General features: G+C 35.3%; 1 protein-coding gene across 1 annotated transcript; it reads right to left on the reverse strand.

Moving 5' to 3' along the window:
- Positions 1-5: 5 nt before the first annotated feature.
- On the reverse strand, positions 6-21,166 carry ANXA10 (annexin A10). Its single transcript, XM_056326430.1, has 12 exons — positions 21,017-21,166; positions 19,454-19,535; positions 16,902-16,996; positions 12,485-12,598; positions 10,594-10,684; positions 9,892-9,971; positions 7,215-7,268; positions 6,996-7,089; positions 5,454-5,549; positions 4,735-4,793; positions 2,526-2,648; positions 6-1,735 (listed from the first exon to the last, which is right to left on the reverse strand). Exons 1-12 carry the CDS (start codon positions 21,164-21,166, stop codon positions 1,667-1,669), a joined length of 1,107 nt encoding a protein of 368 aa, XP_056182405.1. The 3' UTR covers positions 6-1,666.
- Positions 21,167-23,890: the final 2,724 nt, after the last annotated feature.

Below are 23,890 nucleotides of genomic sequence, written 5' to 3' on the forward strand. Positions count from 1 at the left end.
GGGGTCCGCGGGACCTTGTTCTGTGAACAGGGCGGTCGCGGTTGAGAGCGTTGTCCTTATGCCTGTCTGCGAGTATGGAGTAAAAGCGAGTGTAGAGGTACAGCAGTTAGTAGCGACCTCTATATCGTTATGTAACTTAAGTTCAGGATTTTGTTAACGCTGACAAATAGGAACACTCATTCTCATTTTAGTTTATTTTTCCTCCCAGAGCATTCCTTCCAAAGTTGTAGCTTAATAATTAAATTATCCATTTGAAATATGTTGAAATTTGTCAAGCCTAAGAGGGACTCAACTGCGATTTTAGGTTTATTGTAAATTGAAAGAGTTGTAACATAAAGTCAGCATGTGCCAAAAAAGCAAGATACACTGAAAATAAGGTTATTTTCACAGACTGAGGGGTCAGGTGCAAACAGCATAGAAGCGATCATGTTACTTCCATGTTTTTACAGTAGTGCTTTATTCAGTCATACTGAGCTATACTTGCAGAAAGCACCTAGTTAAAAGTTTAGTGTCAAGTTGTCTGTGTCAAGTTGGAAACCTTGTAGCTGCAGGAGAAAAACCAGGGGCAGTTATTTTAGTGCATATTACCACATTTCACCTTACTTATGCCTGTTCACATAAAGAGGATGACAGAAAGTACAAATACATAGGCTCACAAGCCTCATGGATAGGCGGCACTGAAGAGATTTGAGATGCTTAAAAGCAGCATCACATTTTCTTGTGGGATGAGGACTTGCAGCTGGTGCCTGCAGCCTTTCATTGTTGCCGTATAAGTTGTCACCAGATGTTGTCAGACTGCATTTGCTGGTGGTATTCTGAGAAGTTCTGCATCCTTCAGCCTCATTTGGAGGTACAGTGTTACGTACTACTAGTCAACTCCTGAATTATATCATCTGGGCCATTCTGGAAATACCTCAGTGCTCTGAAGGTCAACATTCAATTAATGATTAAAATGAGAGGCACAAATGGAATTTCAGAGTCTAAACCTCTGGAACTTCTCTGCTCAAAGCTACATAGTTTTTCATCTTCCAGGGGTTTCCGGTGTGTGGCATTAAATGAATAATGTTTTTTTCTTGATTCTCATTTTTTATTTTGCTTCAAATGGAAAGAAGGAATTAATTGCCTTTAAGTAGGTGAGCTAATTGAAAGAGAATACAAAAGCACTGGGCAGGCGAGTGACTGATAACAGATTTGGGCAGATGCTTAAGCTGTTAGTAACTAAACCAATAATGTTCAAGAGCAAAAAATGTGGGAAGGAAGAGAAAAAATGACTTGAAGGAATCATGCTGATAAAATACATAAAGCAAAACGTTTTTTCTCTCTCTTGTGGAAGTGAATAGATTCTTCCATAGCCTATTGTCTAATGTTTGGGACGCCGAGAGATTAAATGATAAACATATGCTTACATGGAATTATTTTACTACTTGCTTCATTAATTTGTATTAATCATAGAAACAGAAATATTAATTAGAACTAAGGATAAAACCCTGTTCCTGCCAACATTTTTTCCTGTCTCAAGAAAGTTTTAATACTAACAAACGTATAGCACTGATTTTTCTGTTCTTTTATGTAAAGTAGGGATATTGTACAGTTAATCTATGGTATATAGCTTCACTTTCTATTTAAAATGGATTCATACACCCTTCAGAGTTCATCTTCTTCTTCCTTAATAATCTTCAGCATCACCAGCACAGATAGCAAGTAAAGCACTCTCATAATGGCCTGAAGCAAAATGCTGCAAGAAAAAAAAAATCAGTATTTCTGTGACTGTACATTTTCTTAATTTCTCTTCTCTTGCAAGGTGTGTGGCAAGGACTAGACTAATGTTGTAAGGTTTTATAAAATATTACAGTGTTTTTGTAAGGATTCTAGGTCAAGTTTTTTTTCATTTCTCATACCTTGGGCTTCAGTTGCTTGGGCACCTAGAAACAAACTACATTTGAAAGCTGGGATCAAACCTCTTTAATACTTCTCAAGTTCAATACAAAAAAATCCTAAGCAATTTCTCTACAGTTATTGTACATCTTACAGTTGGATTATAGCAACATAAAAAAGATAAAGTGTCAGAGTTTTGTTTTAAGTTATGGAGCAAGACTACAAGAGGAATAGTTTTTCTGTAGGTTGATGCTACTACCAAAGCGCAAGGGTAAAACCAGATTTTTATCTCAGTTTTGCACCAAAGTGGTATCAGCCTACCCATGCAGGACAGTGTGAAAGAAGATGGTATCAGTGTAGAAACTATCCTTGCAATCTATTTCATATACTGTCCTGCCCTGTTTATATCCTCCTCTTGCTGTTGGGGGGGACAAAATCATATACAATGGGAGCTGAGAATTCACTGAGCACTTGCTGAAGTCAGCCTGAGGCATTGAAAAGATATGCTTTTGGTTTTATATATTGCCCTTTTTTTTTTTTTTAAACCAAATGATTGAATGGAGATTAACCCTCTGTATTTTTCTGGTAGGGCTTGGCACAGTCTGTGTGGTGTCACTGCTGAATATATGCAAAAGTGTGTACAAACTTACCTTAATGTCATGAAAGAGTGATTTCCCGTATCTCTCTTTGTATCGCTGTCGTATATTTAACAAGTCGATCTCACTCCTGGCAATGAGAATCCTTATAATTGTTTTATTGTGAAACCCAAAGTCCTAAAAAGAAAAGAAGATGAGAGGAAACTTGACTGTTGAACAATATATGTTCGCCTATCTGTATATGCTCATATTAATGTTTAATAGTTAAGCCAATTAATTAGGCATAGGTAGCCTAATTAGCAAAGATATCCTCGATTCTAAGGGAGCCTAAGCATTCAAAGGTTTTCTTCTACAGAGTTTTCACATGCTCAAATAAGAGAATTCATGTTACTGAATAACAGAGATTCCCCACATAACAGTGTTTTAACCATGCACTGAAACTTTTAAAAAGAAAACACTTGATCTTTTGTTAGGAATACTAGCTATTGAGTTTGTAGGTAGCTGTTGTGATGGTTGTTGTGGAGTCCATTCCAACGATACTGAAGCCAATAATTATTTCACAACAACTGCTGCCAAATGTTAATGCAGTGAGATTTTAAACCATTGATTTAGAATTTACATAGCTTGTATCCAGCTATGCTTTATTTTGCTTCTAAAGAATTTTTCTATTGTAATTGTGTGGAGAATGGGGACATCTAGTGGCAATAAAAGTAATCAAAACAGATTTAGGGTTGGGACAACTGATGACCAATTTAGAGTTTCAAGCTAAATCATAATTTTATCGACTAGCCATTGATATTCAAATTTTATTCTCCAAAAACCAATACGTTAAAAATCTGCATATAGAGAATTTTATACGTTTTATGGCCAGATAAAAATCTTCCTTAAAACCCATTATGGACTATAATTTCAGGCATTAGAATCCTGGGTGGGCTTTAATATAGAATATAAAAAGTTTTTGGTATAATCTGGACATAACTTGTCTGCAAAAAGAGACACTGTTTTAAATTATTGCATTTGTTTTGAGAATTATCTGTGTTCATTAAAACACTTTGAGAAAACAGAGTAAAATGTTAATTAAAAGAAAATGCAAATGTTTATTCTTAATTATTAAAAACTGCATCAAATACAATCACCTGAATATAATATAGATGAAAAGTATTGATGTGATATTTGTCGAAACTAAAAATGAGGTTTTAACTTGAAAAGCAGACTTGATATAGAACCTTTGAGAAGCATCGCTTTTCCTGATAGCTGGTGTTTTCTGGTACTTTTGGCAAACCTTTTTCATGTCATGTGCCAGAATCCTCTTTTGACTACTCAGACAAAATGCTGCCTCTTCCTCTGAGCCCCTGGGATTTTCCTTGGATCTTTGCTGCCATTATTGCTGGTATAGCTGAAACAGGGGACAGCAGTAGTGACAGCATCTGGAAGAGGATACTGGGGCCTGTTGAAGCATTGCTGAAGTTTTGAACAATGGTTCTGGCTTAAATCCTATGTTTGCCATTCCTGCTCTAAGATGATACTTCACATTTTACCCATGACTGGCTTTTGTGAGCATCTTCTGAAGGTTGTACTTAAAAGATTAGACTTAAAAGAATATATGTTATTTTTTATATAACATAATGCCTTACTATTTTCACTAATGAATGAAACACAAAAGAAAATGTCTTCAGTGACATCTAGTAGGAAGAATTTGTAAAGGTGTCTTTGCATTTACCTAAGTTGCTTCTTGGTCACTCATTGGTATTAGTATGGTAGCACTTACACACAAAGATAAAAGAACCTACACAGACACATACAGACACACAGACACACACTGAGCCCCACAAGAAAATATGACCATTTTTTTAATGCAGCCTTGATTTATGATTTAATTTCTAGCAATACTTATTAAATGTTTAGAGACAAAAAATGCATAGGAAGAAAAGTGCACTTTCAGTTCTGCACAGCAGGGGGAGATACAAGCCATAGAAAAGAAAGTTTTTCAATAAAATGAACAGTTACCAGATAGTGTTTTTGGTTTTGTTTTGTTTTTGTAAGGAATAGAAATATTTAACCTTTTATGGTTACAGTTAGGTCCTAACTGTTGCTTAGGCACTACTGCTTTGAAATTTATGTACATACCAACAGTTTTAAAACATGCAATCATACGTTAAAGATTGAATGGACTGATTTGTATGTACCTGTTTAACTATAATGAAGCAAACAAAAAAATAGGGAAGCTACTTTTTATGATACGTGAAGAAGAAAGACTACTTACGTGAATTGCATTATAAAGCCTGTAAGCAAAGTAGGAAGGCTTGTCACGAACACAGAGAACTAGGAGAAAAGGGTTGCAACAAGTTAACAGATTATTATATAATAATGTCTATTGGCTTTGAGCTCGTTGAAATATAAAGCCAGACAGGGTAGTGCTGTCCATGACCGAACTTAAAATTAGGCCACTGGTTTTCACAAACGTATCTATATTTATGATTTAAAGTCTGGTACTTATTTTGGGTGGGGACTCATTGCTGTTGCATCAAAGGACTTATTAAATATCAGTGAATGCACTCACATGACATCTGTGTAGATACATTATTATCCTTATTCTATAAATAGAAAACAAAGGCACGTAAAGCCTGGAACTTTTTTATATACCACTGAAGTCCTGAAAACTTTGCCAATTATTTAGTATGTGTAGATTCAGCTGGTAATGCAGTTATCACTGATCACACAAAATTTGTTACGAAATGAAGAACAGATACTAGTTCTGCTCAGTTAGAATCTAGTGCTGCATATATACATTTGTAGATTTACACACCATGGAAAAATACTTTAAATATTATTTTCTAATTATCTCTGAAAATTTAATTATGCAATATAGGGCAGTAAAAAGGATAAAAATATCAGAAAAATAATATTTGTGATGCATGAGAGATACCATGCTAGATATTTATTAGGTGATTACTGCTAGTATAAAATAATATTTTTACATACCTATTGCAACTAGTAATTCTTGGAAGTATCCATCATAACATTCATTAATGGCATCTACTATGTCTTGCCCAGAGATATTTTGGAACTCCTGGAAAACTTCGGGGAAAAAAGAAATCTTGCTTTATTCTCATTCATTAATAATGATCAACTTGCATTTTTTTCCTGCTTCCCCTCAGTACTGTAACTATTGAGTTTATTTTTTTCCCTATTTATTCTCAGTGTTTCATTATGTTTTTAACCCCCATGTAAGGCAATCTAAATGAGTAGCCTGAAACCTGGCTTCCAGGACATTCCTCTTTCTGTGTTCTCCAGTATACAGTATAAAATGAATGCATGCCAAAGCTTTTGGTTCACTGGAAGCTTTAGTAAGTTCTCTATCTAGCAACCTCTGTTTATGAAACTTGTAAGAAAGTCATGTCATTAAGACAACTTCCTTGCTCAGATAGCTAAAACTGTCCAGAGATTCACAGACTGTGACAAGAAGCCATGGCTTGACATGTGTAACAATGTCGCTATCCAGACATGGACACTCTCTGGATAATGCAGGTATCCAGACTTACACACAAATATGGAGGGCATGCTTACTTCTTCAGGGAAGGAGGAAAATTTCCAACTCACTGCTTACTACCCAACGTACAGAGGCATTACAGGCAGAACCCTCAAATCTCTGTTACAGAAAGGGCATAGAGCATAAGCAGGTATGTTACATTATGTTAATACTATTATCATCAGCCTTACAGAAGTCATGATAAAAGAACTAATTTGTTGATCCATGACAGCAAAGTAGTTCTAGGCTATTATTAGAAGTTGACATGAGAAATACGGCTGGCTGCACAGTGATAAACTTGCCACCAAATGGACTGTTTTTCCACTGCAGAGCAGAAGACATCTCAAACTTATGACAGGTTTCTTTTCTACAGTGGAAGATCTGGATGATCTCACATAAATTTCTTGCAATCTGTAATTATGTCTGATTATTTATTTTACATAAAAATGTCCTATTATCTTTCTGTGTGTGTGTTCATTATGAGAGAGCCGATGTGGACCCTTGAAGTGCTCCCATCAAAAACTTTGAAACTTCTGGGGAAATGTTTCAACACAGCAATGTGTTTTCACATACAAACATCTGTTGAAAATACACTGCCTCTCCCAAGTTTCCACTCATAGCAAAGACTTAGGAAAAATGAAGAAAATAGTTAAGGAAAATCTGCCTCATCCTGTTGTATTGTGTATAAACGCAGTGCAGCCATAACCCGTGCCTTTCTTTGGTCATGCATTCTAGTCTGTTATTAGGGGATCCTGATGTCTGTCTGGGCTACCTACAGCTGTCTGTAGTCATCAGGCAAAGTTCAGTTTTGCATTACTTCCAAAATCCCACTAATGTCAGCGGGAGTCTGAGAGCTCTTACAGTTCACACTTAGGTTTCAGGCTAATACCCTGCTGCACACCAAGCTTCTTTGTATGTAAACCATGGCTTTATTAGCAAGTCAGATTTTTCCTTTCCACTCTGTGTTCAAACAGCTGAAGTGCTGGATTACCCACCCATCCACAACTGCTGGTAACTCTTGTTGCAGAGAATCATTTGCAGCATGTTTTTGTGTTCGCCTGTTTTCTGCTGACATGCTTCCCATAGAATCTAATATACCAGAAAAAGGGGAAAAAAAAAGCAAAAGATTTTAAGTAAGTCCTAAATCAATTTTCAACATTTGTATTTGTTCTTTTTTTTTTATGTTTGAGAAGCTCACATCTGACTGTATTTACCATTGCATCCTGAGCAGCTGTAGAAGGATCTGCATATCCTTCCATCCTTGTTCCCTGGGGGAACAAAAAAGATACATATTCTAAAAGACTGCAGGAATATAATGTTGTCTCTATATGAAGCTATGTTTCATTTCTTGAGATAACATATATGGACTTTTAGATTTGATCAGTGTATGCAGTGGTTGAGTTTGCAACTGTAGGAAATATCTTCAAGCTGTAACCTTATGTCTTCATTTCCTCTAAGACAAGGAACTCTGCAATGACAAATGGTCATGTGAGAGGAAAAAAAATGTGAAGTGGATAAACATATCCCATTTTTAGTCCCATTTAAAATAAGCTCTTACCTTACCATCACCATCCTACCACTATTGCTTACTATAATACATAACTATGAAGGGAAAATGAAGGATAAGAGTAACATTTGCCATTCACTGGTTGTTTCTTATCAGTATGCATATTACCAGAAGAATGTTTTCTCATTTTTTTTCTCCCGGCACAAACTGTAGGAGCAAGCACATCAAACAATGGAGATTTTGCTTGCTCATAATCATTGTCTAAAATTAAGATCCAAGACTAGGAAAGTGTTTGACAACTTGGATACATAAACCACAGAAGAATATTTCTAAGTCTCCCATATATTTAATAGATTTTGGTTACACGAATCAAGCTAATATGCTTTTAATAAACATGTTATGATCTGTATTATATAGTTGTTAGAGAAAGAGAAGGGCACATAACTTTTAGAATTGCTTTTTTTTTAACCATTATGATCTTGTAAGGATACAAATCAGCCCTGGTTGTAGAACTCTTAACAGTCTCAAGCTGCATGTAATCACTGCCTTAATGATATATGTTTAAAGCAATTTAGTTTAAAATTTATGGTCATTTTACCCTATATGTGAAAAGGAGGATTAAAATTATGTATTGGCTGTCAACTTCTAGAATGACTGATTTGTAGCTCTTTCCTGTTAAAAATGTTAATTTTTATTTTAATTAAATGGCAAGAATTTCACACAGTGGAATTCTTAGTAACAAGATAAATTACTTGAAGGGAGTTATGCCAGAATGACTGCATAAAGTTACATACATGAGAAAAAACAGGGAAAAAAGACAGACAAGTGAACAATAAAATGAGTTTCCCCAGTTACATTTAATAGCAACTACTGTTGGCATAGTTTTGCTGGATAATCCCGCAGTATGTATAATTATTTTTTTAAATTGTAGAAATTGATCATATTTCAATTAATACCCTCAAAAAAGAGAGAATTAGAATAAACATCTGTTTGTCTTATACTAGAATATTACTTAGCCTGCATTTGTAACTCTGTTAATTTATTTAGGAAGGACTTTAACCTGTAACTTCTAATCTGCCTCAGTGTGGACATGAAAACTGTAAACACCACACTATAGCAACTGAATAGTTTGCTTTCCATATGTGATACACATTTACTTCTATCTGTAGTTAGATGTGTGTGTCATCCATCCCAAGATTTAATAGAAATCAAAACAAAGGATGTCTGAAAAAAGCATTAAAGGATGCATTGGAAATGTTGCTATAGAATAATCTGTAAATTGCATGGTACTAGAACTAGAAAGGATATATTTTAATGAAATATCACAGAGTTTTAATATAAAATCATATCAAAAAATGGATGATTCAGCTAACAGTCTTCAGAAGTATACAGTATAACTGAGTAAAGTTGGAAGTTCCTGCAACTCTTCAGAAAAATAGCGGTTAGATCCTGTTAGCTAAGAAGTTGCTGGTTTCAGGCCTTTTTAGTAGTATCTGTGGTTTAAGAAAATAAGGACTAATAATGTAGTCTCAGGTAATTTATTTCAAATTGTTCTTTTGACAAGTAAAATCCGTCCCAGCATTTAAACAAAGATGAGAAACGAAGCTACTTAACCTGTAGCTCTTCATTTTTAAGCAAGGAAGAATTTTCATTATTAGGGGAAAAAACATCCAACATTACAAAAAAATATTTCCTGTGTACCTTACGTATGCTGTTATCTCCTGGCAGTTCTGTTGCCATTGTTTGTTACTCTGGTTTACACAAGATTTTTAAGATAATGAGCACGGTCACTACAATGAAAATGACAACTCATGATCTGACAAGGATGACCAACTTTGTTGCATGAAACAAATTGGTAAAACTGCAAAAGTTGGCATGTGATTGTGACAATTTGTTTGTCTGCATGCAAACGCACTGTGATTTAAGCACAAAGAACATAATGTTTAAACCAAAGAACTATTCAATAACTTTCTTTCATAGTCAAGTGTGGATATATCTCCATTTTTACATAATGCCTAGACTGGATTATGAACTGTGTATTCTAAAAATGGAGAAAACAGCTTTAAAAATTAAATACTAATTTTTACATGTAAGTAGGCTCCTTTTGAGATGAGACAGATTGAGCAGAGGGTCAGCAGCTGAGTATCCAGGGACTTAATAAAATAGGTTGTTGACCTTTGCTTTCATCTGAAAGCCAAAGTCAAAGACTAGATGAAGCAATTCAAATTCTCTTCTTTTCTGCTTTCCCCTGTATTGTGTTCAAAAGTGTAGCCTTATTAAATGAGGTTTAACCACAGTCACCTTAAAATTTAAGACTTCTCATATAGTATCAAAAATTATTATGATTTTTCTAGGAACTTAAGCCATGCTAGTTTTTATAGTACCTGAGCAAGGTTCATGAGCGTATCTCTGAAGTGACCTGAAGTCTCAGCATCGATATCTTGTTGAAGGTCATTATTATATTCTAGATTAAACAAAAAACGTATGATCTAAATCACAAACGAACATGCTTTGAATAGTACAAATGAAAATTGGCAAACAAAGGATCAATAAAAAGGGTTCAAATACTTGTCCATTTTCTATGGTGATTATTCCACAGTAATCCAAGCAGATGCTACACAGACCTGGCCATAGGGCTGGCAGTCTGTCTGGGCCCTGCTGAGGTGCTCTGCCTGGCCAGGGGCTTCAGCCTCTGCCCCGCCTTGCCTGTCCACACACCCATGGCCGCACCCCCACCACTACTGCTGCGGTGTGATGGTGGAGACTTGGAAATATCCCATCAAGGCAAATGAGCGGAGTGTCCACCCAGAGTAAGCGCTTTTTTGAAAGGAAACAGCTTATGCATTTTTCTGAACAAAGTGTGCAAAAGTTTCTGAAAATCCCTAGGTATGGCTTCCATGTATTTCAAATGTCATAGCCAGCAATACATCTCAAAAATACTATGACATATTAAACATTTTGCTTCAGCCTTTTGTATATAGTATGGGAGAGGAGGGGAAAGGGAACCAGTTAGTATTGAGAAGTCAGTTTTGTAGTTCAGTTCTTCATCTATGCAGCTGCTACTGTGTACTTGTAAAAAACATTACGCATTAAGTAGGCTTCTTTCATCTGGAAGATCTCCATATTTGATCGTGAGGCTAATATGTCAATTAGACATTTTTCTTCTGTGTCTACTCCCTGTGTAGAAAGAAGTAAATATGAAAATATGTTGTTGGTAGAAACCACACCTTTTACAAGAAAGCAGTGCTGTGCTTATCAAAAGTAACAAAAGAATAGAAGTTTGCTGGAGCAATGCAGAGTGTACTTTTGCATAGTCTACCTGTTTAAGTAGAAATGACTTTAAATTGATAGTAGAACCCTGTATTTTAAATATGTTCTTACTTAGTCTGAATTTCAGCATGTACATTAACAAGTGAGGAATGAAGTAAGATTAGTGTTGACAGAAACATAATGGGAAGAATTGTACAGCATTAGTAAAGATTTGGGATTTGCTGCAAGAAATCAGATGCAAAGATTAAGCATACATCCCTAGCAAGTGTTCAGGCAATCTGAAGTAGATATGAGCCACAGCTGTTATGTTGTGCTTTTGTCATTTCATTTAAAAAAAAAAATCTATTTAGGAATGTTATGGTCTGTGATATCTAGCATATCACAGCATCATGCATCAAGGGAAGAATGCACATCAAGGGAAGGCCATGCACGCAGTGCTGCAAATCACCGTATTTTACCACAGGACTTGAATTATTTTTATAAACTTGAATGACCTAAGATATGCTGTATTTGCTGCTTTTGATATGCACATGTATAGTGGTGGTGAGTATTCTGCATCTGCGATAATGGGAGAACATGACGTCAAGCCTGAGACTGGAGACACATATGGCCTGTTATTTACTTTGGCCATATGAATCCAGATCAGGATAGACTACTATAAAAAAGTTTAAGCCATGTTTAGAAAAAAATATAACTTTGGCAATCTTGTAAATAATTTTAATAAAATTCAGGCTTCCAGTGATACCAGTGATATTTCACAATCCTTTTAATGCCAACTGTAAAATTGCTCTAAAAAGTGCATTGGTTAAAGTATCTGAAGGTCAAGGAAAACCAGTGAATTGTTATTTTTTTGTTTTTGAGGGGATTCTCAAAATATATAAGGTAGATCACTTTGCTCAGAATCATATAAACTGTGTCTTATTTGTGACAGTGGCCAGTAGCAAATATTTGTGGAAAGAAAAGGAAAACAGTGCTGAGCTGTGATATGCCTTCCCATCTTCCAAGAATGGAATTCCTGAGAAGGAATTTGCCAAGGTTTATTATTTTCAATAGCCATCAGGAGACCTGTTTTCTAAGTATTTAAGACCTTTATGAACTAGTTTATGCTTTTGGCCCACACAGTGCCCTGCAGGAATGAATTTCACCATTTAATCACATGATCTTTGAAAAAATATTCTTGTTTCAAAACTTAAGTTGTTTAAGGAGCACAGGCTCAGATCCTGGGAAGAAAAAGAAATATTTTCTTCAAAATGTGCAATCATCTCAATTTGAGTGGAGTGATCAGAGAGTAATTTGTAAGTATTTATGTAAAGACATGTTCTGCTAAAGAAGTATTGGTCTTTTGAGAACAGGAGACTTAGTGCATGGCACTGGTTGTTCTAATGAATTTTGTTCATAACATACATAAATGCCTGCAGGATCGGGGCCTTACATTTCTCTGTATAAATATTCCTTCATTTACCAAGCTTACCATGGGTTGTATTTGTTACATGACAAGGATGTTGTTTACACTGGTTTTAGCGTACCAATGAATAAATTTCATATAGCAATGTATTTCTGATGACCTAGTGTACTACTACGTAGTATACTATTCTAGTGTACTAACTTCCAGCAGTTTATCAAACATTTAAATGTCAAAAAAAATATTTTAACATATGTTCAGTACTGTAATTAGTGATTCTAAGAAATTCTGAATTTGACAAGTACCTTCAAGGCATGCCAGAGCTCGTGGGCATCATAGGAGGCAGGTGGATACATCAAGCCGACCATGACTTCTTTGAAGTGATGAGAAAGATTCTCTTTTAGGTCTGTTATCAGATCCTTGAAAAGAAAAACACATAGACAGGATTATTTCAATGGTCATGCTTTATTAAAACAGCTTGAAAAAAAGTATCAGTGGTTTTCTCTGAAAAGGAATAAAGCTGAACTGTCAAAGTTGAATTCTGGCTAAAATTAAGAAAAATATTCATTTAAATATTACCTGCTTCTTCTAATAGTATGAGTGAGATGACAATAGACACACAAGCCAGTGGACCACATAAGATTGTTGATTTTTGGGTTGTTAGAATACAGAAGAAAATTCAGGGTTTTAAGCGCAACTACTACTTACAGGCTTGGAAACCTGAATACCACAGCAGAGCACCTGCAGCTTCTCTTGTCATATTTTCTGTGTGAATCTGTGGGAGCTAAGCACCCATAGAACACAGGAGATTTCTTGTGCTTTTTTCAGTGTTACTATGTGAATAATTTAAAAAATCCTCCATATTGTCTCTAGTGCACAAAAATATCAGCTTTATATTACTGGAAGGTTATGTGCTTCAGTTTATGTATATATTACCTTCAAACTGAATTCACTACTTTTGACAGATGCTGGATTGATAAAAAGGAACCCCTTCCCCACCTGCGTGTGTCTTAATACTTGCTTGCCAAGGTAGCTGAGAAATGGATGAGAGTTTGGTCCCCACTATCCCTTTTCCTGGTAGTATCCTTCAAAACACTGCAAATGCTGAAAGCTTGTTAGTTATACTGTTGCTGTTTGTGATTAAGAGGATACTTGCACACTCATTTTTTGTTTGTTTTGTGTACAGCACTAGGCAGCTGTCAGATGTGTTCTGACCTAAGTCTGACTTTAAAGGAGTACCGGAAACGGTTCCTGTGTTAAAAACTATTATGTTTTCAGAGCTGCATCTTTTTCAGGCCTGTACTTTGGTTTGATGCATATCTGAATGCAATGAAATTAGTAGCTGGAGTAGTAATGAAGGACTTATAAACACTAAAAATTAAATTTATGATGAAGAAACATACGCAGTCATCAGTAAATGCACATTAGATGCATTTGACAACCACTAAATCACACATGGAATAGAAATTAATTCATTAAGACATTTCACTTCTGACAACATGCCTGTAGGAAAATGGATTAATAATAGAAGTGGATACTTATTAAAGATTGCTCTTGCAATCAGAGCTAAGGGAAGTGTTGAAAAAATAAGAAAAGACAACTCTAAATGGTCATTATTAACATTTCCTAATCGTCTCTACTATGAAAAATCCTTGAAGGCTAATTGTAAGAAGGGATCTTAAAGCTTCTCTGTATGTCTGAATCATGCAGCCAGTTCACGGTTTTATTTTCCTTTTTTATATATTTATATATTTCTAATGTGTCACGCTTTACATTTGCCAAATGAATGGGCATAGCAGCTATCATATTGAGCAGACAATTAAAATTAAGAGAATGGAGGACTGGGCTGACAGGTTTACCATAGATTAAATTGAGAAAGTTAAATTTGTTATTGCCTAGGTGTCTGCCTTCTTTGTCCTGCAGAGTTTACCACTGGGACTAAGATGAGACTGCCAAATGGTGCATTTGCCCAGTGCAGTATAACCATTAAAGCAGATTACAGCCAGGGAAATGTTATCACTGATGTGTGCTAAAGTATCTTCTGAAGTGTAAACTGCAGCAATTCAGGGCAAGGTGCATCCCATCCTGTTGGGCAGTTCCTGCCCAAGATAACAAACTCTTGAGGCATTAATCAAATAAACTGCATGGAGCACTAACCAGATTAGCCATTGCAGTATCTCTGCTGTCACAGGTGAGACAAAAAAACCTGGCATTTCTGTTTCATTTCTGAGCTAGAGTAGAGCTAGTTCATACTGACCCTCGTTTCCACATGGCAAAAGGTAGAACTAGGTGGGGTTTTTTTGAAAGCTGTTAGGAGTATTGTGATGTATCTTGTGCTATGAAGTATACCTAGTACTTAATGGATTAGTTTAAATTAAAATTCTGGGTGTATATGCAAGATGTTCCATGAGTTTCAGAATTCTCTGTAGTCCATTGCTGGAATATGAAAATAGTTTGCTGGCCTTTCACTTCTATTATTCATAGTTTTAGAGATTGAAATTCTTAAAAATGACATCTGAAGTTTTCTTTGGCTTTTTTTATTTCTTCTAGATCTCTAGGTCTGTGGCACATTCAGTTTGAATGGATATGGCTGACAGTTATAAATTTAATGGTGGTATGTTTTCATAGGGATTTATTTAATGGTTTATATTTTTATTTTGGATTTGAAAAGAAAATCCAGATAGATCAGTGGTGAGCAAGTTGACAGTTGTTCTCTATGAATACTAAATATGGGAAATCCTAACTCCAGTCCTGAAGGACATCTGGTAATTCTTACTGAGGTATCATTAGTGTTATCTCTAGGTCATCCTCATATATCAGATGGCAGAAATTAAAGATAAAAAATAATATGCAGCTTTTAAAAGTTTTTCCTTGTTAAAATGATAGGTCCAGTTGAAACACTCCAGAGAAAAAGTGAAAAAAACCATCAAGCTGCTATAGACAGAATAGAGAAGGAGAACTGTCCAGTGGTTAAGGAGATAAGTGAAGGCTTGAAAAGACTGGGTGTGAGTGCTTTACTATCACGGGCATATTTGGGTAGCTTGACATGCTTTAGTTTTCTATGAGTAAAAGTAAAACGCAGTGAGGAACGTTGCATGGATAAGCCCTGAACTTGTGTGGTTTGCATGTGTAATGGTAACGGTAACCTGGTAAATACTTCACCATAGAAAAACACTTCTAATCATTCAGAACCACTGATTGCAGTCATTGTCATGGTCTTTGGAAGGTAAGGATACCGTGATTCAGTTGTTGTTCTTTTATGGTCTATTTAAAACATATTCATGCATTCAAGGCTGCATCTAAAATAACACAAATATTGTGTGTTTGATTTTTTATAACAGCCCACAAACCAGTGATCTCCTATTGAGTAACAGCACAGAATCAACCCGCTACACTGATTAAATCCAGCTCTTCTTTCCACCCCAGTTCTAGGAGAGTAAGGCATTGTTTCAGCATGTTTAGGGGTCAATGGGTGTGAGGTATTTTGGTATACAGGTGGCACAAAGGCTGTCACTGGAAAACTGCTTGGCCACCCAAAGAAGAAAATACACTGTTCTACTGCTTAAGAGACTGGTGGTGTAACAGACTATGCCATCAGCAGTTAAGGTGTAGTTTTTGAATGAACTATTTGTAGTTCAACTCTAAGTCTGATAGCTGTGTGGTAGGATTTCTGCAAACTCACTCTCATTCATGCTGATCAGGTTAATGGCAGGCATACACTGACCTTCACAGCACTTCCCAGTGAGCCTTTAGTTTTTTAGGAAAAGAAGAAAACTGGATTTTCTTTAAAATGTTTGGCTGGCTTCTATTATGGAAAGGGCATGTCTGATCAGTTTGATCACAGCATTTTTCTTTAGCTTTCCAATAGTATCTAGTTTCATACAGCATTTTTTGTCACTAGATTTCACAGAGATTTTACAAAAGGTGTTGCTATTATTTTCACCCTTATATAGCTGGGGTAACTGAGGAAAGTGCAGGCATTGCAACTTCCGCAAAGTCATTTGGTTAGCAATAGTAGATCTGGAAATAGAATGAGAATGTCTTATCTCTGTATGTTTAAGAATTTGTATAACGAAAACCAGCTTGTTATGTACAGTAAACAGGGATAAAATGTATTTGAAAAAAAAAAAAGCTAGCTTTTTACATCTTCAGATTTTTGAAACACATTTCAAAGATTCCTAAGTTTAGCATTAAGCAGCTCAGATGAGTCTTGTGCTTAGTGTATGGATGGGGTTACATGGTATGAGATCTGAGAATGTCACTGCTTGAGATGAGAACATTAATCAGTGTGTAAGATACAACTACCTGTAATTATTAGTATGGTGGTTTTCTTTCGTGTTTCAACCCAAATACGATACTGTTTTATTAAGTATTCTAAAAACTTGAGAAAAGAATGCAGAAACCTGCAAAAGCGCACAGGAGAAGAAATAAGTCTGTCCAGAAATTCTGGTTTGGTCAATAGAGAGGAGGATGAGCTACAGAAGAAGAAACTTTCCATGTTCCTTTTTTTTAAACTTTGTGTGTGGCAGACATGCTTCTACTGCTATATAAAAACAATTTGAAACCATCAGAAGCATTAATAGTTAAATGAGCAAAATTGTGTGCCAATCTGTTGGTGACAGCCAGCTGCCTGCCAGGCTTTTGGTTCCAGTGACTGCTGACCAACCACACTGGAGACAAGAGAGACAGAAGAAATGAAAGTATAAAACAGCTCAGTCGTACCCTGCCATACATGTCTCTGTATGCTTCAGCGATCATAAGCCGCTGTGAATTGCAACGCTGCGTTAGGATGTCAATCAACACATCTTTTTCACAACCTGTAAAGGAAACACAACAGAGACTCTAAATCAACAAAGTGTTGATATTTGCTTACATTTGTGATTGTTCATGCCTTTTTCATTACCATGAACAGAACATTAACCTGATTTCTTGAAAAAATACATCAACAGATTAATATCCCACTGGTATTTACCAACATCAGTTGTATTTACCATGCTTATGTACCTTTTGCTTGCTGGTGTAATACCAGCAAAAAATGAAGTAGTCTGTTATTATCAGATACATCACCATGCTCTCAAGCTCAATGGATTTGAAAGCATCAATAAAACAGATAGAGACTTTCATCTATTCAGAACTAGGCACACTACCAGAATTCATACCCGAGCCTGGGAAGTCATACTTCTGTGCCCTGTTGATATTGGTTAAATTGTTATTTCAGGGCTAGGGATCTCTCTTATGGGGATGACAAATTATAGTCAGACTATTTGTTGAAAAACTGAAAGATATATGTTTTCAGACGAACTATATAAAATAAGTTACGAAGTTTTAAAAATTATAATATTTTAACCAATTTCCAAGGGCATTTTGTTGAAGGTTATCTATGATCTTTTGCTTAATGACTAGAGCATACTGCTAAACTTCTAAAATGAGTCAGCATTTACTGCTTATGAAAAAGATAATGACAAATATATTGTGAAAATTATTTTGTCATTTAAAATATTTTTTTCCATTCCATAAGTTGGGTTTTGGTAATTTCAGATGGCTGAGCATTTTAATGACATTCCAGCATAAATGTATCTCTGAGTGTAAATCAATTGACTTTATCACACTTCCAGCAGAGATAAGTTAGGCTGGAAAGCATGGGTATCAGCTAGCATCTGAATGGGGTAGGGTAGTCAAATTTCTACCAGTCTTTGTTATATATATATATATATATATATATATATATATATATATATATATATATATGTATGTATATGTGTTACAGATACACATTCTGTACCTATTACAGCTTTGTTAGGCAGATTTTATTGTATAATCAATAACTGATTGGTTCCATTTTGGCACAAATATAATTGGAAATTGAATACTTTTTTTCCTAAGTTGACAGAGGAAGTCTGTATTTGCTTATTATATACCAGGTTTAGTTCTCTTTCTTTTGGATCATCTACCCACAAATACACCAGTTTTTTAGCAAGACACTTTATTTAACATCAGTATATTACTGATTCAACATCAGTAAGATTAATTTCCATCAAACTCACAGCATGGAAATATTTCTGAAACTGTGCATAAGGATTTCTTTTTACTTTTCAGAAAATAATTATCACTAGGAATATGTACAGCTTATGTAGGAAGGATTCAGGAAATATTTTAAAACCTGAATAACTTTATTAATTTGTGTAATATCACTGGTGTCAGTGGGACAACATATGTGACTGAACCTCTCGCAGGGATAAATGCAAGATTTATGGTCAGTGTCAGTGCCTGTAAAGGCTATAGAGACTTGAACTCCTCTGAAGCTGAACTTTTTATTTTGCCAATTGTCCTTGAAATTTGAATTTTGTTCCATGTACTTTGATAGGTAAATTAAAAGTAAGGTTAATGTGCTTATATATACACTGTTAAATTAAGAGAATCATCTCTGCATTGTCATGTTAGCAACGTTGCATTAAAAGCACTGGAAGTTTAGTAAAATGTTCAAAACTTTTCATCTGTAGCCAATGATCAAAAAGATACTTCAGATTCCCCTTGATCAATAATTCTTATTTTGATTCATTTGACATTATGTCTATGTCCTCACATTTCCATTAAAAGAACTGAAAACAATGCAAAATTTAGTGCTGTACAGCCTTGTGAAAAGCCCAAGGGGTATAAAAATTCTGATACAGAAAACAATTTTAATGTGAGAAAAATGTTTCTCATAGTAAAAAAAAATAAAAATCAATATTCTGACCCTCAGCAATACCAATGTGTTCAACAGGAAAACACAGAAGTCTGAATAAAGGAAAATGCTTTGGTGCACAAAATTTTTTTTTTTTACATAGACTAAACCAAAAAATTGCTTCTGAGTGAAAGATCATTAATTTATACTCCATTTATTTTTATTTCTTGATGACTGATTAAAAGATTTAACAGTCCCTGGTAATAGTGAATTGTTGAAATTACAATTAAAAACCTTTGTTGGCCTTCACTGTAGTGACATAACAGAATTCTGTTTTTCTTATTTTCTCAAGGAAAGCACTCATTACTCTAAGTGTTGATATAGATTTTAGTTTAATCTTAATCACTTCTTAGTTCCTGTAAATGCAAATACATGATTTATTTGCACATCACTAATGTGTTTTAGTGTGATACCTTGAAGACTCAACAGATACATGGTGACATTCTTTATTTTATGAGTTTTTAATTTGCTTAATGCCTGTTATTTTATGAGAGATTCCTGGAGAAAAAAGTAAATAAAAATGTGTGTTAGAATCAGTCGAGATACTCACTAATTCCCTGTAGGGCTCCTCCTAGCAACTGGGCATCCATAATAGGGTTGAAATTTGGAGCGGGAAAAATTGTTCCTTGTGTCTGCTAAAGGAGAAAGCAGCCTTTAATTACTGAGGTGTTTAATATCTGTAACACCGCACATATAATTCTGTTGAAAACCAATGATCATAACATTAAGTTGTCTTTGCTTCATGGGGAACAGGTTGCAAAGCTTTTAATTTAGGAAACAGAACTTGAACTTGCAGTAAGCCCTAAAAAAAGAAACATCATATTTGAGGAAGTTGCCCCTAGCATGAGTTAGGCCTGAAAAAAAAATCTGATACTAATTAATATTTTTTGCATTAAAATTTAACCACATTTTTGAATGTATCTCTTTGCCAACCTTTTCCTGAAAATATTATCTTTCAAAGTTAATCCATGATATCCCTGACAGTCTTCAATATCTATTTCTCATGGTATTTCTAATTTGAAAGGACTAGTGAGAACATGAATGATACACATAGGTTGCTTGCAAACATAGTGAGTTTTTAAAGAATTGTTACTGTTAAATGTGAGATAGCTTTCTGTTATGCCACGTAGAAGGCAACAAGATTTTTCTATTTACTTTGTAACTGATTAAATTACTTTCAGTTCATTCTCAGTGACACTTTATTTCATGTATTTTTTCTTATGCTTTTAAAGAAATTATTAAGAATAATAGGCAGAACGGATGTACTCATTGTAACAGAATCATGGACCCATATGTATACAGAAGAAAATAACTGAGGCTGAAAGCTACTTAACTCTGTCCCCTGGTTAACTTCTTTAGTCCCTCTGAGGATTCTCCCTGCCTTTCTGGATCTACCAAGTGTAAAGGTAATCTTTTATGATGATTCCTGGTCTCAGTCAATATATCTGATTAAAATGACACTGTTAACTTGAAATTTATGTTTCAAGGAAAAATGGGATATATTTTATAAATACACATGGTATTTTTATGAGTACCTCCTAGAATCAGCAGTTACACTGACTACACTAATTTGTTTGTTTGTTTGCTCACTTTGTATACACTGGAAAGCCTTTCATATATTGTGCCTTCAGTAATAATGACATACACATACAGATTTTGTGTATGGCTGCTAATCATGCTTCCTTGGCTTGCAGTTTTTTAGCAAAGGAATTAAAAAGCATCAAGCAAGTGGATATTTAGATGAGAAGAAAGGTGCCATTTCTTGATATGTTTGATCATTACTTTAGACCCCCCCAAGCAAAGGCAGGGGCAACAAATTGTCAGTGGCTCAGTGAGGAAAAGAATATATGGTCAGAAATGTAAGATTTGTAAAGGAGTTTAAAAAGTACTAATAGGGCAACATGGCTTTACACAAAAAAGAAATTACCAGCAGACAAATACCCTTCTGCTGTTTGTTCATAATTTAAATTTAAATAAATAAATAAAGGTCCTACTTTTACAACTGAATTTAAAATTTAAAATGCTCTTTTACCCATTTAAACAATCAGGAAAATAATAAACAATCAGGAAAATAATGAGAAAAAAAATCTTTTGGACATATGGACATAAATACTGGACATAGAGAAGACAGCAAAACCAATGCCAGTTTTTGAAGGTTGATGTTGCAGCTAAAATGAATTGCTGACTCATCCTTAAATATATGCTCCATTCCATCTTCCTTTGTCAGTGTGGGAATTGTCTGTGTACCCTGGGCCTCACTCATCTCTTAAGGTATCTTTAGGGTAGGGCTTTGCAGATATTAGCTTCAGAAATTGGGAGTTTACATCCTCATGACATCCTAGTTACTGTCAGTATTCTTACTTCTTCAAATGTTGTTCACCAGGTTTCCTAGGCATGTGCCATTTGCAGTAATGCGGAGTTCGAGTGTCTTCGGTCAGATGGTACATGAGGCTCCATTCCACCAACCCCCTGTCCCCCTTGCTAACTTGTCAAATAATGCTGACCTTGATGTTAGTTCAATCACCACTCTCTTCAGGAGGCAGAAATGCTTGAGCTCTGTGGCTGGTCAGCTGGATAAACCACCCCAAAACTTACTAATAAACAAAATCACTATGAAAAGAAATGCTAGAAGGCACTGTTAGAGTGCAGAATCAAAAATACATTTTGATATATTCTATGAGAGGAAAAAATTAAATTTAGATTTCTGGCTGTAATACATGCTTCCCAAAATGGCTGAGACATAAAAAAGCTTGAGAGGAAAACCAAAACAAATCCCAAACCAACACATCATCAAATATTATGTTAGGCTTGACAAAACCGTGAACATTTTGATGGGTGTAATGATAAAGAACAGTAGGATGGAAATGGATGCAGGTAATGAGATTCAAAGACTTTGAGCCTGCACTTTAAACCAAAGGTAGACATAAGCATATCTGGCATTCAGTTTAAGTGCTCTCTGAATTTTGTGTTCACAGGCTCACAATCCTTACTGGTCAGAAGAGGGGTGGTGGGAAGGAGAGAAAATGTAGGACCTGTGTGCATTTATTCAAATCCAATTTAAAATACCAGTGCTGGCTTTTCATCTCTGCATCAGCTTTAAACAGGTTCAATTCCTGTAAAGACTAGTTATCTCAAAATATCTTGGTTCACACATTCAGGTTTGTGATGTCAGAAAATCAACCACTAAGTCACTGATCTTTTCAGCATTTATGGTACTTGCACTGAAACCAGAAATAAGTGACTAACTTAGTGAATGCGTTATGGGTGGATTCCTGCATAGTCCTTGGAATGAAAAATGAGTAAAAGTGGGTTTTGAAGTAGATATCACTTCTCAGTCAGAATGGAGAAAAACATTGATAATTTCTGAATATGTATCTTTATTCATGAAACAGTCAAAGCAAAAAAAGGACTTTGCATGAATGCGTATTTGCAAAAATATGATGGAGGGATTGATCATAGAAACCCCATATTTTTGCATATACAGATTTGCAGGCTTGTAAAGTTAAAAAAAAAAAAATCAACACAGCCCTCGTAATGTATCTTTCAGGCAAAATAATGGATTTTTGAACGTGCTCAATTCTCCCTTGGTTCAGCAGAGTTGCTGAACACTTCTTTTACAAAGAGCGCCTCATTGTTCAAGGCTCACCATCAGTAGATTAAACCTGATCTGGTAAACACTTATCTCCTAGCCAGGTTCTAATTAAAAACAACAATGCTTTTAAGTAGAATGAAATTAAATATGAAAGTTCAGGAAAAAACTTTTAGAAGATACAGTAAAATACTACTTTTTTTTTTTTTTTAATACAAGTCCTTTGTGGGAAAGAACTCTCATCCTTTTGTTTGTTTTTAAACAAATCAAAATGTAATTAAAACTTTCTTACAGTGTACGCATTGTACTTGGCTTTGTCTTCAATCCCACAGAAAGTTTTTGTCCAAGAGCATTATTTTTGATGGGGATTTTCAGTGTACCTTGTATTTGGATTTTCAGAATCGTTTCTTGGCAAATTCAGCATTCTGCCAATATATAACAGTTTTCTGAACTGAGATCTAGGATTTACAGTGTTCATGCTATCATGATCCTCAGAAGGAATTTCTACATAATTAATAATATCTTGCTGCTGGCATAGCTCACAGAGTTATTGTTGCAATATTGTGTACCTTGAAGAAAGTACTTCGCTACTTTGTGGTGTTTACACAGTCTAACCTTTAGGAAGATTTATCCCATCACAATCTATGTCAGTTTTATCCTGTAACCACTTTCATCATTTCAGTCTTTGACAAGCCTGCAGAAGCATTCCTGATTCACTTCATGCAGTTAATATCAAAATTTTCAGGAGTTTATTACTTACTAAACTTACTCCACCTGTTTCATTGAATTTTTGAAATACAAGCACAAGCAGGTCTGGGCCAAACCTTTAGAGCTGAACTTCGGTATCTGAATTCAGTGTGATTACACAGCCACAACCTACTGTTTCCTCTGTTGTAGCTTTTTTTTTTTCTTTTTTTTTTTTTTTCTGTCCAGTATGAAATAGTTTGAGAGTGCTGTGGGTTATGTACTGTGGAAGACAAAACCAAGGAAATTTATTGTTAGACAGTTCAGTGGAGACGTGGACTGATTCTTGGACACTGCAGTGCTGTCTGTGCCTCTCTGAAGTAAATCCTGTGAGGACAATCCATACACCTGTCACAGAGCACAGCACTGTAGTGCCATGATGGAAGATGGCACTACTGTCCTGTAGTGACAAGATGCTACACAGCAGGTGAGAAGGAATAAACTTGCTTCAAAAGCAATGCAGAAATCCAGGAGGTTGCTTTTCTGAGCAAGTGACTGGTCTAATGCCTTTTGGTGTATTTTTATGAGAGTGAAAGCAAGAAAGAGATGGTGTACTTTTAAGTTGCTGAGCAAGACCGAATGCTTACAATAATCTCCTGTACTGAGAGATAAACCTGGAGGTCATGGCAGGCATTTTTTTTTTGCAAAGATTTG

The sequence above is a fragment of the Falco biarmicus genome, chromosome 1 (assembly GCF_023638135.1).
Source record: "Falco biarmicus isolate bFalBia1 chromosome 1, bFalBia1.pri, whole genome shotgun sequence".
Taxonomy (NCBI): domain Eukaryota; kingdom Metazoa; phylum Chordata; class Aves; order Falconiformes; family Falconidae; genus Falco; species Falco biarmicus.

What these genes read in the sequence shown, in the direction of transcription:
- ANXA10 (XM_056326430.1), bottom strand. Translation starts at nt 21,166, where the DNA reads ATGAGTGAGGCCCAGGGTACACAGACAATTCCCACACTGACAAAGGAA. An exon ending in AGAATTACTAGTTGCAATAG is followed by an intron (nt 4,794 to 5,453) that starts GTATGTAAAAAT and finishes CTTTTCTCCTAG; the next exon opens with TTCTCTGTGTTCGTGACAAG. An exon ending in GGCTTTATAATGCAATTCAC is followed by an intron (nt 2,649 to 4,734) that starts GTAAGTAGTCTT and finishes TTTTCTTTTTAG; the next exon opens with GACTTTGGGTTTCACAATAA.